Source organism: Cololabis saira, chromosome 22 (genome assembly GCF_033807715.1).
Source record: "Cololabis saira isolate AMF1-May2022 chromosome 22, fColSai1.1, whole genome shotgun sequence".
NCBI lineage: Eukaryota > Metazoa > Chordata > Actinopteri > Beloniformes > Belonidae > Cololabis > Cololabis saira.
This window is the reverse complement of record NC_084608.1, coordinates 26,360,603-26,375,673: the sequence shown is the minus strand read 5'-3', so window position 1 is coordinate 26,375,673 and position 15,071 is coordinate 26,360,603. Positions and strand designations below refer to the sequence as shown.

Below are 15,071 nucleotides of genomic sequence, written 5' to 3'. Positions count from 1 at the left end.
AATCAGGCGGCATTACAAAGTCAAACAAAGCCCTTCAGCTAGACGCGTTTCCCACCAAAAGGAGGAGGACTTGAAGAGAGGATTTTAAATTAACTGACCTTTTAAAAGGCATCGCTAATCTAGTCACATGAAACAGCAATTTATGAGGGGGGAAATGTTCATTTACTAGCAATGAGCATCTATCAATCATGGTGACAGAGGAGTACACTGGGGAGAGGAAATGGGAGGAATTAAGGGAGGAAGGAAGACAGTGGAGATAGAGTGTGTGCACTGAACTACGTCCCCTGATAAGAAGGGAGGGAGATGAGGAGGAGAAAAGAAGAGAGTCAGAAAGAGACTGAATGAATTGCTTTAAATAATAACAGCTTTGCGTTAATGTTTCGCAGAAAGCCGAAGCCCGAGCGCACAGACAGTATCAATCACCGGCGGCCCGAGGCCTCGTTTATGAGGGCGAACCAAATCAAAGTTTGACCTCCCTGCCCTCTGCTGGTTCCACGGGCCGCGCCGCTTGTGCTCACCTCCAACTAATTAGCGAAGTAAAGAACAAATTGCACATTTGATTAATGCAGAAAGCTGGAGAATTCAGTCCAAAACTTTCTCCTGCAGGAACAAACACACGCCGTGTAATACGGGGGTATTATGCACCCACATACAGATCCACTGAAGGAGAATAAAAGCGGCGGCTGGGAGATGATGGTAATGGCTGGTGGATGCGTTTCTGAGAGCACTGTAATTGTATTTTTTTACTTGGCAGTGAATGAGACACTGTAAATGCCTAAAAACCACCATCTATTCTCCTTAAGTGCCGGTTGATGAAGAGACAATAACAAGATGAAAAACAGGCGAGGAGTTAAAGCGGCGCGTGGGGGACGCATCAGGCTCCCTCCTTCAAATCTGAAGAGCAGCGCCGAGCACATCAGAGTTAAAGGGCTCCGAAACGCCGGGAAAAACACACCAACTTTGCACGGCTCTCCACGGAAACTTCCGGCGCTCCCCCGGGATGATGGACACGCTGGAGGAGGCTCGGATTCACCGTCCTCGTTGGATTGGTTCTCCAGTTCTGGCGAGGCCCCGTCGCCGCTCTGGGCTCGCACTTCAAAAAGCCTAATGTCCTGTATGTCGCAGCCAACGGGCCGCGCTCTGCCAGCGATCCTGCCTACCGAACCCTCGCAGTCGAGTCGAGACGAGGCTTGAAAGTGTGAAAGTGTGTGTGTGTTTGTGTTGGTGAACAACTCACATTTTTCGAGTGCATCCATCGCAGCTCCCATTTCAGCCTGTTGGATGCTAGATTAGAGGTATTTTTTATAAATAAAAGAGAGAGACAGAAGCAGAAAGAGAGGAAGAAAAACAACTTTAGCATTCAAAATGTCCCCTCTTTTAGGAATCCAGTCAAAGAAAGGAAAACAGGCCGGCGTTGAGAGGAGAGGATTATCGAAAGTGCATTATATTTATTCCGAGCGCCCTCTCGCCTAACAATCACAGGTAACGCCGAGCTCGCATTTCAAAAAGGTAAGCTTATTTGCGGCGGTGCGGCGGCCAGTGTTTACGCCGGCACCTCGCCGTCCCCGCGAACACGCGCTGTGATGTGTGATCGCAGCCCGGCGGCGGAGGTGGCGGGGAGCTTAAGTCATGTAAATACAAAAACAGTAAGCTGTCAGAGATCCTGCGGAAAGGGGGACAAAGTTATCGCCAGCTTAGAGTGAGAAACGGAGCTCTTTCAAGTCGGTGGGGGGGGTGAGATATGTTTGATGGATTTGGGTTTCATTTGTTACTCGGCTCAGCGGGAGCTTCGTCGCCTACCTCTCCAACCCGGAAAGGCCCGCTCACGCCGCAATGTGACGACGCTAGAAAGGTGAGCAACTCGGCACCAAGAGTGGCCACTCATGTTGGAGGGTTCGGGGTTTTCTTATTTTAATAAGCCTTAAATACATGAAATATCAGTAAAATGAGTCAGATTTAAGAGTTACTTCCCTCTCCGGTAATTATAAGACAGAAAAAGTCCCGTTGAGTCCCATTAAAACCCTATTTTTCTTAATCTGACAGCTTTTACACAACATAATGATACATTCTGTCACTGTAGGATTTCGTTTTGGTGTAAAAAAAAACCAATAGAAATGTTACATGTTTCTTCTTAGATTGCACCATTTTCATCAAAATCAATGCTTTTACCAACCGTTGCTATATTTACGACAGTTAAAGACTTTAGGCAGAACACTTTATTATATTTATTAATTCTCATCTACTTTGTTTACAATGGTACATTTATCATTTAGTGATTATTGTTTTTCTTTATGTTATCAATTTATTGTTCTGCTGTTTTATTTATTTTTTTGTGACGGATTTGACCAAAAAAAAAAGTAAATCAGGTGACTATTTTTTTTTTACATGTAATGTCTTTTACAGCAGTTTTTTTTTTTTTTGCTTTTTTGTCCTCTAATGACATTGACAAGGTCATAAATTCTTTCCTGGTGAATTCTTGACTTTAACGAGAAACTTAATTGTTAGATTTGCACCATTTTCAACGAAAAATCAATGCTTTTACTAAGCTTTTTAAGGTATTTAAGACACTTTAAAAAAAAATCCAGCATGTAATTATATGCATATTATATAGAAAATAACAATTTTGTTGGAGGTTTTTTGTTCATAAGAACATTGACTCGTTGGTATTTAAAGGGTTAAAATGATATAAATGATCTTTATCTGGTCATTTTTATTAAGACGGATTGACAGTTGACAGATTTGACAAAAAAAAAAAAACAGTTTGAATCAATAATGTCTTTAACAGCTGTTTCTTTGGCTTTTTTGTCCTCTAATGACCTTGACAAGGTCATACATTTGTTCCTGGTGAATTGTTGACATTAACGAGAAACTTTAACGAGGAAAAATGACGAAAAAGGGGGCCAAAAAACGCCGGAGAGGACTAAAAAAAGTCTGTGATGCCCTTCAAGGGTTAAAGCCTGCATGCATGTACGCTCCAACCAGCACTGGACGTGGCGTCGCCTCTGCAAGTGCTCGTCTCTGGAGGAAGCGATATTTCCATAACACACTTTACGTCAGATCGATAATGAATCGATTCATTTTTATTCTGCATAATGCCGGTCCCACCAGAACCGGCCGGCGAGAGCTTAATTGCTGCAATAAACACCATCAATAAAGCGGAGCCATTACTCTCCGGCCCATTAGCTGCTCATGGAGGAGCAGAGCGCCCGGTACGAGCCGGGTCTCACTCACCTGGGGCCTTTTCCGCAGCCGATCCGCTCCCCTTTGAAGTACACGGCCACCGTGTAGGTGCGGGCGTGCGAGGGCCCCACCGTCTGCAGCGTCCTGCACACATCAACACAGGAAGGTGAGAAACAACAACAGCAGCAGCCCAGGAGGAGACACGAGGACTCTCAGGGACGCCGCTCTTCTGAGAAACAACAAAAGGAGGTTAAAGCAAGTTTTCAATTGGCACAAACACAATTTGAGTTAAGTGTCTGAGAGGCGAGGAGCGGCTCTTTGATTCACTGGCACGCTTTGGGAGCACAGATGCCATCTCAGGGACGTATAAACAACTTTTAAAGCCTCCCAAAGTCCCCGCACTCATCTTCAGACACCGAGAGCTGTGTTTGGTATCAAACACGCGCAGAAATAAATAAATAAATGACGTGTTGAGAAAGGAGCTCAAATAAAAGAACGAGTGGCCCGCGAGTCTTCGGAGCACGAGGAGGATGAGCGACAAGAAAAGCCGCGGAAATGTGAGCAGGATGACGACGCAGAGCCTCATCTCGCCGCGCTAATTAACAGATGTACCTCGTTTAGAAGAAAGGGACAAAAAAATAAATAAAGCAAGCTGTCAGCGGCGCCTCATTCCTGCAGGGACAGTTGTTTGAAATGCTAACATTAGCATAAACATCCCAGCCTCAAGCTGCGAGCCGCCTGAATTATTCACAGACAATTTACTTATTTCAGGAGAGAGATCCATTTTTAATGCAACGTGGTCACTTATGACACTTTTATCAATAATGCAGCTTTTCTCACGTACAAATGAGGAAGAAAATACGACGCCTTTTTCTCTTTTTCCCGCCGTTTTCGGCCCGATCTCGACGTCCTTTTTCCTGCCTCTCGTGGTCATTTACGCTGACTCACACTCTTGTGTCATGACGCTATTTTTTTGTGCTTATGTTCGAAATAAAAGATATCAATCAATCAATCAATCAATCAATCTAAAGCCAGCAATTATATGGAAAATAACTTCGTTTGTTTTTGTTCATAAGGGCATCGACTCTTTAATAAGTTGGTATTTAAAGGGTTAAAATGATTTAAATGATTCTTTATCAGGTCATTGTTATTAGGACTGAAGTTGACAGATTTGACAACAAAACAAACAATTTTAATCTGTAATGTCTTTTTTACAGCAGTTTTTTTTTTGGAGAGGATTTTTTTGCCCTTTAATGACGTTAAATTAGTAAATTAGTTCCTGGTAAATTGCTGACTTTAACGAAAAACTTAATTGTTAGCACCATTTTCCCCTAAATCAATGCTTTTAATAAGCTCTTTAAGCTATTTAAGACACTTCAAAAAAATCAGCCTGCAATTATATGCGTATTATATAGAAAATAACTCCATGCTTTTTTAATGCAACGTGGTCACTTATGACACTATCAATAATGCAGCTTTTCTCACGTACAAATGAGGAAGCAAATACGATGCATTTTTCTCTTTTTCCCGCCATTTTCGGCCCGGGGTGAAGGGCGTCGCCTGGAATTATCACACCGCTTAAGGAAACGGGAGAAAATCGTCCTTTCTTGCCTCTCGTGGTCATTTATTCTGACTCACAGTCTCGTCTCATGACGCTTGTCAACAAATTTCCGATGGCTTGGACGCCAACGACCGCTGCGTGAGAGGCAGTAAAAGGCAGAGCGGTCCCGGCTCATCGACCCGCCGGGGTCGGGTCACCTCTTAGGGGGTCAGCATTATCGGGGATTCATCGAACCCGAACAAATCAAGCAGCAACGGCCCTCGCGGGAGCGACACACTCGCCGTTCACCCGCTAAAATTAAGAGTGGCTCTCTCAGTCTCACGGCTCTTAAAAGGAGGCAACATAAAAGGTTTTTCATCGTCTCGTTATCTTTTATTGTTGAAGGCAAGAAGGAGAAAATCGTTTCCCCCGGTGCCTCGGGTCCTGGTTCTGACGGATTTGATGATGGATCCAGTGACTGCAGGGTGTCCAGGTCCCACATCAGCATCCCTCCACTGCCGTGCTCACACCTTAAACCCCAACTACCCACCTGTCTGCAGGAAAACCTCCCAGAAACCTTGCAACTTGTTTCGAGGCAGTTTTGCAAACTCCAGCTCCTTTTCAGACACACTAGACCTTCACCTGGCGGTCTTTCCAGAAACCAATGATGTCTTTTTTTTTGTTAATTGTGAATTCATGGACTCTTTAACATGCTCAGTCCGGCCTGATAGCAACTTTGGCTTCCATATTTCTCCAGGAAAATGTCCCAGAATCCTTGCGCTTCCATTTTTTTTTTTTTTTTTTTGCAGACACACTAGATCTTCTCCTGGCCATCCTCCCAAAAACGACAACTGGTCTTTTTTTTGTTTTATATGCTCGGCCCTGCCTGATAGCTCTGAGACGGACCTCTTGGGCTCCGTATTTCTCCAATCTTCCACCTGAGAATCATCCCTCTCACTGTACATCACTCAACTTCTTTCATAACCCTCGTCAGATTGTCGTGCAGCAACCACGGCTTCTCTAATGGTGCTTTTCCACTAGTACCTACTCAGCCCGACTCAACTCGCCTTGCCTCGGTTTGGTTCTTTCCCACTAGGGGTCTAACGTGCCGAGTAGATACTTTTCTGTATCTACTCTGCCGAGGTTCTAAGCGGCTGAGTCGGCTGTATCTGACGTCATCACACTACAGGCCACCGATTGGTCGGGGGGTTGGAGTCAGACGCCTGAGTCAGGATGTGACATCAGAGAAAGAGCGACTCTGACGGCTTCTTGTTCATTTTATTCCACCAGCAACAGCAGCAGAAGTCTGTTTCATGATCCAACTCTGAGGTGCAGATGTTCATAAACCTGGTGCTGAGGAGAGAATTAAAAAGGGATCTAGACGGGAGATAAGGAACGACCAGATCTACCAGGAACTCTGTCACTTCATAGCTGCTCGTGGCTCTAGCTGACTTTTCAGCAGCGCCGAGACAAACTAACAAAAAAAAAAGTGTTGCCGCTTGAAGTTTCTCTCTAATTTTTTAACTTGGTATCGAACACAAGCCACAGACCCAGCAGCACATTTATCATCTCCTCCAGGTTCTACATCTTTAGTGTTGTTGTCTTCTTCGTTTAGATCACACAATCAAATACGTCACAGCAGCTTCTCTCCAACCTCCTACTTCTGCTGCAGGTGCTGGATTGTTATGGAAAAGAAACCAGGCCGAGTTGAGATGAGTAGAGCCGAGTAGGTTCTAGTGGAAAAGTGCCATAAAACCCCTGCTTATGTCTTTCCCTGCTTTGACAGAAACTGCTTTCACGAAGGTCTGCAGACGGGCTGATGAAGTTAAATCCTGTTCAAGCAGGAAGTGGGTACTTAGTTTTGCCCGTATGATTGTTCTTGGCCTCATTTTTTAATAATAAAAGGGCATGATGAAAGAAGTGATATGTGGCTCATCTGAGCTGGTATTAGTCGAGTATTGAGACCCATGAAGACCAGACTGGTGTCTCCACCTGGGAGGAGTGTTGTGTACATGTGGTCTGTATCCAGGTATCGTTGGCATTCAGGGCAGCCGGGCAGCACATTAGCTCCCCGTCCACGCGCTCGGAGAAGTGTTGATTGCAGTGTCGGAGTCTGCAGCGTCGGAAACCGTGTCAAAAATCACCTCTGGCTGGCCACGGAGAATAACAAACAGAGAAGACATTCAGGTAAATAAACGGAGGAGAGGATCTGGACCTGGCGCCTCAGCCTGCCATCTTTCTGATTTTTCATGTTAGTTTGTTTGTTTTTTCTTCCTGAGGAAACTGTCAGTAACCATGGTGACAAACGCGGCGCATCGCGCCAGCTCTCCGGAGCGGTCTATCAAGTGACACTTGCTCCTCGGCTTTTGTCCCCGAGCAGGAGGTCTCCGTGGGCTTGTTTATTCATCACAACAACAGAGACCTTCGCCAGAAAACAGCACGCCTGAGCCCGAGCCGCTCGGCCGGTACGAGTCCCTCTTTGGGAAGCTAAACCGAGAGAAGTTGAAACAAACACTTGAAACAGGTTCACAAACACTCGAATCTCACGAGCGCCGACCAGAAAATAGATAAAAAACAGCTAAACTATAATCAGAAGCTCAAATATGTGAAAGAGAAATCTACATATGGATGAAGGTTCTTAAGTAAGTTGGATCTTCTGTCAATTCTAACTAGTTTTTATCTTTTTTTACCACAAGACGAGTCTATCTGGTGCAGAAATCCCAAATATTAGAAAGACGGGAGAATTATTTATAAACGTACATCCACTTTTACACGGGCCGAGTTAGTTTTCCGATTTTCAGCTGAATTATTCATTTTAAGGGTTTTTAAAAAAGACGAGTAAGGAATGATGAACACTTACTGTTTAGTTCACGGGGAGATAAATGAGCGCAGCTCCCGTCACATCTGCAGCTTTAACTTTATTTATGACGGAAACGTAAAACCATCAGCTGATGTTTGCTGTCTTACTTTATTCTGCGGAGGTCTGAGACTTCAGAGGATTTACTAGGACAGAAATAATACCGTAGTCATGGCAGGCATGAAATATGCTGCTTTATTGGCATTTTGAACCCTAATTAGTGTTTTTTCAGCCGACCAACAGCAGCAGAGCAGATCTCAGGTCAGCCACCCAGACTGAAGGAGACGGGAACGCCATCCCGGAGATGTTTGGTGCTCAACTAATGAATCTAACGAGCTACTTATGGAACTTTTCCACTAGCACCTACTCGGCTCTACTCATCTCAACTCGGCCTGGTTTCTTTTCCATAACAATTCAGCAGCTGGAGCAGAAGTAGGAGGTTGGAACGAAGCTGCTGTGACGTATTTGATTGTGTGATTTAAACGAAGAGGACGACAGCACTAAAGATGTAGAACCTGGAGGAGATGATGTATGTGCTGCTGGGTCTGTGGCTTGTGTTCCATATCAAGTTAAAAAATGAGAGTGAGAGAAGCTTCAAGCGGCGACACTTTTTTTTTTGTTAGTTCGTCTCTGCGCTGCTGAAAAGTCCGTTGGTAGCCGCGAGCAGCTATGAAGTGACAGAGCTCCTGGTAGATCTGGTTGTTCCTTATCGCCCGTCTAGATCCCTTTTTAATTCTCTCCTCAGCCACCAGGTTTATGAACATCTGCACCTCAGAGTTGGATCATGAAACAGACTTTTACTGGTCAAATAGAAGGAACAAGAAGCCGTCAGAGTTGCTCTTCTCTGATGTCACATCCTGACTCAGACGTCTGACTCCAACCCCCCGACCAATCGGTGGCCTGTAGTGTGATGACGTCAGATACAGCCGACTCAGCCGCTTAGAACCTCAGCAGAATAGATACAGAAAAGTATCTACTCGGCACGTTAGACCCCTAGTGGGAAAGAACCAAACAGAGGCAAGTCCAGTCAGGCTGAGTAGGTACTAGTGGAAAAGTGCCATTAGTTAACGAAACGAGGACCTGAACGGTTGAAATTCAACGACGGGATCAGAGCGGCATCGCGAGCAAGACGTTTCCTGATTTCCCATTTAACACGATGACACCTGCGTTGGTTTGCTGTTGTGTGATTTCAGGATGAACGGTGCTCTTTTCCTGCCGGCTGTCCCCATCAGGGCCCACCATCCGTCTCCATCCTCGTCCCTCACACCAACGAGCTGCGCTACACCCATAAATCTCCTCCAGGTTCTTCCTCCTGGCAGCTTCAACCTCATCATCCCTCCACTGATGTATTCACCATTCCTCCTCTGTCAATGTCCGAACCATCTCAGTCCCTCTAAAGCCTCCGCCATACGCTGCTCCTCCCGACCCTATCCATCCTCGTCGTTCCCAAAGAGATCACTGGATATGATGAAGTGCTAAATAAGCTTTGTGGTCTCTGTGGTTTTGGTCTAAAACCATGTATAAAAAGACCCTAAAAACAGGTGTCCCTAACAAATGAACGCTTTAAAAACGCGGCTGGAAACAATAATCCATCACTGGCAGCAGACAAGGCTGTAATCTAGAGTTTTAATCCTGGTTTAAGATACTTCAGTGGTGCCAGCACCTGTAAAAATACTCAGATTCAAGGGGAATATATCACCTGCAAAAAGTTGCTTAACGTCTTGAATTTGGAAGAATTTGCAAACCCACAATGAATAAATAAAAAAAATCAATTTGGTTCCACATTCACCACAAATGTATGAATTTACTCTTATTTTTCATCTTTTCAAAAACAGCAATAATATAAATAAAATACCATATTTTCCGCACTATAAGGCAATTCAAATCCTTAATTTTCCTCAAAAATCAGCAGTGCGCCTGCCTAACAAATGAAATGTATTATTATTATAATTACTATTATTATGTATGAATTCTTATTGTGCTTACTGACCTCGGACCAGTTTTATGAGGTACACTGTGATCAAAAATAGTGCAGTTTTAGTAACTTTGGAAACAACGAAACCGCTCTGCTTGACCGACAGTCGACCGTTCAGACACATTAAAGTTGGTCCTCAGTTGGATACGGGTTGTAATGTTAGATAAAAAATTATGTAGCGCTGGTTAACAATCATCATCCAACATCTAGTCCATGTTACCTTACTGTAATTAGACGTCAAGCCAACGTTAGGTTTTTATCAAACCCAATTTGGAATCTGTATCATAATCCAATTATAATTAAATGTTGGAATACAACGTTGTTCCAATCCCACACTAACTTCAGCTGTCTGCTATCGCTGGCAACGGTGAACCAATGAGGGAACAGGACGTAGTACGACACTAACCTCCTACACTTTTGATTGGTGGATTTGTGGAAGACGAATGATTAAAAATGAGTTTATTTTTCTGTTTTTGTTACAACTGAACAATATTCTGAGTTATAGTGAATCAGTTGAATGAAGTTTGACTAATAAGACGGTTTTGTTTAGCTTTATATACGGTTTATCATGGTTTATCACACACCTGATGGTCTGCAGCTCCTTTTCAGACACACTGGACCTATTTGGTTCAGTTCATTTCGTACTCTCAGGTGATTTTATTCGTATCACAGGTTTTCGTCGTTTCCTTCCTGTGCTTGAATCAGGTTCCTCTTTGGGAAAGTACAGTTGAACTTTATCCAGATCTCTTGGACGTTTTGATAACTTCAACTCTTGAACTTGGACATCCAGGAAGCAGCCAGGAGACTCTTCAGTCAGACTGAGATCTGCTGGCCTCGTCTCTCAGCTAAGAAGGAAACTTTGAAGACTTTCCTCTGTGGAAAGTTGCATCACCATCCCGATACCTGATTTTAGTATCAGCTAAGCTTCCACGTGAACCGCCACCTGTACTGAAGGCGGCTCGGCTCAGCGATGACGGAGTTTTCCCCCCGGTCCTACGCTGGATTACGCTGCTGATTCAGCTCCAGAGCTGCTTTCATCCCGCCGACTGACAGCTCTCAGGTTTCCTGTCAGTCAGCACATCAAAGTCTAGCGTCCTCTTTCTAACCTGCTTTTACACGTGAATTAGAAAGTGGATGAATTTGATCTAAAAGACGGCCATTAATCGAACATGAAGCATGTAAATCAGACTGTAGGTTGGTCTGATGCAGCTGCAATGCTGAGTGTATTTCTGTAGCCTGTTTCTCTCTCTTTTCTTTCTCTACATCCCGTCCCGGGGCCGGGAGGATGAGTGCTGGACGATGACAGCCTCGGCTCTCTGGGGTCTTACTTGTACAGAGGGATGTCGGGCTCCTTGCCCTCGGTTCTCAGGGTCAAACAGCACTGCTGCAGCTGCGACTTGGGGTCGTTCCAGTCCTGGTTCAGGATGAACTCCTGCAACACAAACACACACATCTTTTCATCCTCTTTACCCATTTTTATATTTTAACCCTTTATGACCTATCATAGAACAAACATATTTTACATTTCTGCATGCTATACTGCCATTTTATGGAGTATTTTTATTTGCTATGCATCAAAACAACCCATATAAGCCAATCTTTAATAGTCTGGATGTTACAAGTCCATATTAACTAAATAGATGGCTAAAAAGTTCAAATAACTACCAAAAAAATGTTAATCGTTTTTTAATTTTACACGTATTTTTCCAAATACAGATCTCCCATAACTAGATCCCTCAAAACTGTCAATGGAAAACAGTAACACAGAAGTCTTTCAAACCACAGGATATTTATCTGGAATGAATTCATGCTTTAGTTTTTGAGATATATCATTTTATATATTGCGTTTAGAATCGCGTCTTCATCCGGCGATGATCTCAGCTCCAAAACTTTGCTCACAGGAAAACCATTTATACCATTATTTGATTTTTCCAAACGATTTAATGGATTAAAACTCTGGGACACTAAATGCAGGATATGTAAGTGAAACTCTTCCTGTTTAACATGCAAAAACAATTATTGCTCTGTTTTATTTGGTTGTAATTGTACATTTTGAAAAATCAATATGCAAACGGGAGCGCCAGCGCTCCAGCCGGTCTTAAAGGGTTAAAGAACCAGAAACATGGTGAAGAGAAGAAAATGAGCAGCGGCTCAAACCGCTCCTGCTTTTATTTCATTCTGCCGTCTCCGTGCTTTTACTCTCCTGTTGGACTCACTTATTTGCTCTCGCTCAGACCGGCTCTCCATCTGAGTCTTCGCGGCGAGTACAAATCACAGGCTACTTAAGACAAAAGCCAATCCTGGGCCAGAAATAAAGAGCGCCTGGGAGTCTCCCAGGTGTGCAGCCCTGATACATTTCTCTTATCCAAGGGGGACTTCTAAAAGCTCTTCCATTAACGGGGAAGCAGCCTTGTCATAAAAAGGCCGACTTTGACTCCAGAACTGTCTGCTCCTATTAATTTTCTACAAAGAGTGCTCCTGCTTGTGCCGCTCCAGCTTCCCCACTCTCGCTTTGCTGCCTCCCGAGCCTCCGTCTCCGCCGCTGCCTGCCTTCCTGGTACCACTTTCCCCCGTCTCTGGGGGGGATCCACGCTCGCGCTACCCTGAAGCCGAGGAATTCGGATGTTTTGAGGTTCGGGCCGCCCCACGTGTGCAGTGAAACACGGGCGAGGGGGAGCGTTTACGTCCCCGGTTTAGACCCTGTATTTCCATCTAAATTGGATGAAGCAGCACAGTGTGCAGCGCCGTGTTTCCAGACGGCGATGCGAGGAGACGTGCTGGGCTGTTTCACAACTTTTTCTTTTCTTGGAAGTGGAAATGAGGTGCTCTCTCTTGCAGGGACCGTGACGCGAAGCCCGGCTCCTCCGGAGCGGGGGGGATCCTCCCCGGAGAGGCTCACCAAGACAGCAATTAGCATGGCATATCAGAGCACTGCAGCAGCTTCACAAGGAGAGGTCCACGCTGGGTGGCTAGCGAGCACACAAGTGTGTGTGTGTGTGTGTGATTGTAGGCCGGATATGGATATGATGAAGTGCAAAATAAGCTTTGTGGCCTCTGTGGTTTTGTTCATGTATAAAAAGACCCTAAAAACAGGTGTCCCTAACAAATGAACGCTTTAAAACGCGGTTGGAAACAACAATCCATCACTGGCTGCAGACAAGGCTGTAATCTAGAGCTAAATCCTGGTTTAAGAAACCTCCATCGGTGCCAGCGCCTGCAAAAATACTCAGATTCAAGGGGAATATATCACTGTCGAAATGTTCTCGCATCAGTAGAATACAATGTTGTTCTCTCAAGTCTAATTTCCTGCAAAAAGTTAAACGTCTTGAATTTGACGCATTTTGAAGAATTTGCAGACCCACGATAAATCCATTTGGTTCCAAATTCACCACAAATGTATGACTCTACTCTTATTTTTATCTTTTGAAAAATAAATAAGGGCTCATCATTCTTTGTGGAAATATAAAAACAAAAAACAGCAATAATATTAATAAAATAATAATAATAATAATAATACTGAATTTACCACACGATAAGGCACTTAAAATCCTTGATTTTCCTCAAAAATCAGCAGTATCCCTACAATCAGGTGACCCTTATGTATGAATGTTGTTGTGATACTGACTTCAAACCAGTTTAATGTGGTAGTCTGGACTCAGAAATCTGTCAAAATGTTTTAGTGACTTTGGTAGCGATGAAGCTGCTCCGCTTGACTGATGCTCGGACCGTTCAGACACGTTAAAGTCGGTTCTTGGTTGGATACGGGTTGCAACATCAGACATCGTTAGATAACTAATTATGAACCATCATCCAACATCTAGTCCACGTTACCTTACTGTAATTAGACGTCAAGCCAACGTTAGGTTTTTAGTCTAAACCCAATTTTCAAATTATAGGCCGGCAGCTGTGTTAGCAGCTGCAGGTCTCCTGAAAAAACTCGAGGATAAAAAGCCGCTCACTTCTGGCCGCGGGAGCCCCGACCGAAGCCCACTTGACTTAGCAATCCGAGCACTTCTCAGATCAATGCTGAGCACACTGACGAGCCGCGTTAGCACCCCCTTGATTCCAGGCGCTATTGTGAGAGCGGTGGAGAGCCACTCGAGGACCCGCATCGATCCGGGGCCCCCGGCCATTAGCCCGCCGCTCGCCGGCTCATTGATCACAGGTGCAAGTGGCGGGGTTAGCCGTCAATAGGTGCTCACCTTCAGCCGAGGGAAGAAGCAGACGTTCATGAAGGTGTGCACGTACTCCAGGTCTTTATCAATGTACAGGGCGGCGATGAAAGCTGCAATGAGAGGAGAAAAGAGAGAGAGAGCCCTTATGAAACACCAAGTACTGCAAGGATCTGCTTTATTCTTCCTTCTCAGGTAAATAAAAGGGACTAAAACCTCAGGAACACAGAGGGAGGACTGTCATGGCCCTGCGGCGTCCTACTCTTTACTTTCCAGCAGGAAAGCGAGGGCAGCGAGGGCCACACGGAGCTCAGGTGACATCTCTGAGATGAAACCGGAGTAACCGCAGTCCGACCGGGCCTCAAACATTTGAAGCCTGTTTTTCCCCCCGTGTCGTCAACTCTGCTCCGGCCTAAACTTTGAGGATCATTTGAAAATCAAATGTGTTATTTTGTTTTTCATAAATCAGGGTCTGTCTAATGAAAGCTGACCCCGAGCACAGGCTGGCCACCTCTGCTTTATTTGTTTCTCCCTTCTACACCGTCACCATGGAGCGGTTTATTCCCTTCTTCCTCCCCGTCAGTCCATGTGATCACAACCTTTTGTGTTTACTGTGGCAATGCAAGTTTATTTATATAGCACAATTCAACACAAGGCAATTCAAAGTGCTTTACATCAACATTAAAAGCGGCAGGACACAATTAAACAGTAAATAACAAATAAAATTAAATAAAATTAAAAGAAAAGAGGTAAAATAATAAAAAGCACAAGTTGTTAAAAAGTAAGGGCAGTAGAGTACAGCATGTACACATCTCATTCTGAAAATGGCAAGAATTACGTTTCTATACGGTCAAAATGTACAAAAACCGGGTCAAATACAGTATTACAAAAGTAATATGTGCCGATTCGTGCGGTGAATCAAACCAATTTGACAATTCTACGTCAATCTGTTTGTGAAAAATTAGGATAAACACACATTTAATAATATAAAAGTGTCATGTTAAATATGTAAAAAGCAATGCTTTCAAAGAAATTCTAATATTCAGCATCTCTCTGCATGGAGAGTGATTTTTTTTTCTGCAGGGTGGAATTTGGATATAAAAACATAACGTGTTGAAAACTACTATAAAAGACAGTTAGATACAAACACAAACCTTTCAGCATTAGTATAACTGCATGAAAAAGAACTAAACACCGTGTCTGCTCATCTGTCCTCCTACATATCCACTCCAGATTTGTTTACTTCACTCTGCATCTTTTAGTTTATTCTTCGCTTCCACTCCGTCGATATCAATCTGGACGGACACAATGCTCTTTTCTTCCCCATCGCGGGCACAAAACCAAAAA

At 44.1% G+C, this 15,071-nt stretch overlaps 1 protein-coding gene across 1 annotated transcript in view; it reads right to left on the bottom strand.

Annotated features, from left to right (window-relative positions):
* Positions 1–15,071, bottom strand: part of drosha (drosha ribonuclease III) — a 152,320-nt gene that overhangs the window by 11,555 nt on the left and 125,694 nt on the right. Inside the window, 4 exon segments of the mRNA XM_061713722.1 lie at positions 1,238–1,284; positions 3,232–3,324; positions 10,881–10,984; positions 13,755–13,837. Coding sequence (XP_061569706.1) covers positions 1,238–1,284; positions 3,232–3,324; positions 10,881–10,984; positions 13,755–13,837 — 327 coding nt within the window.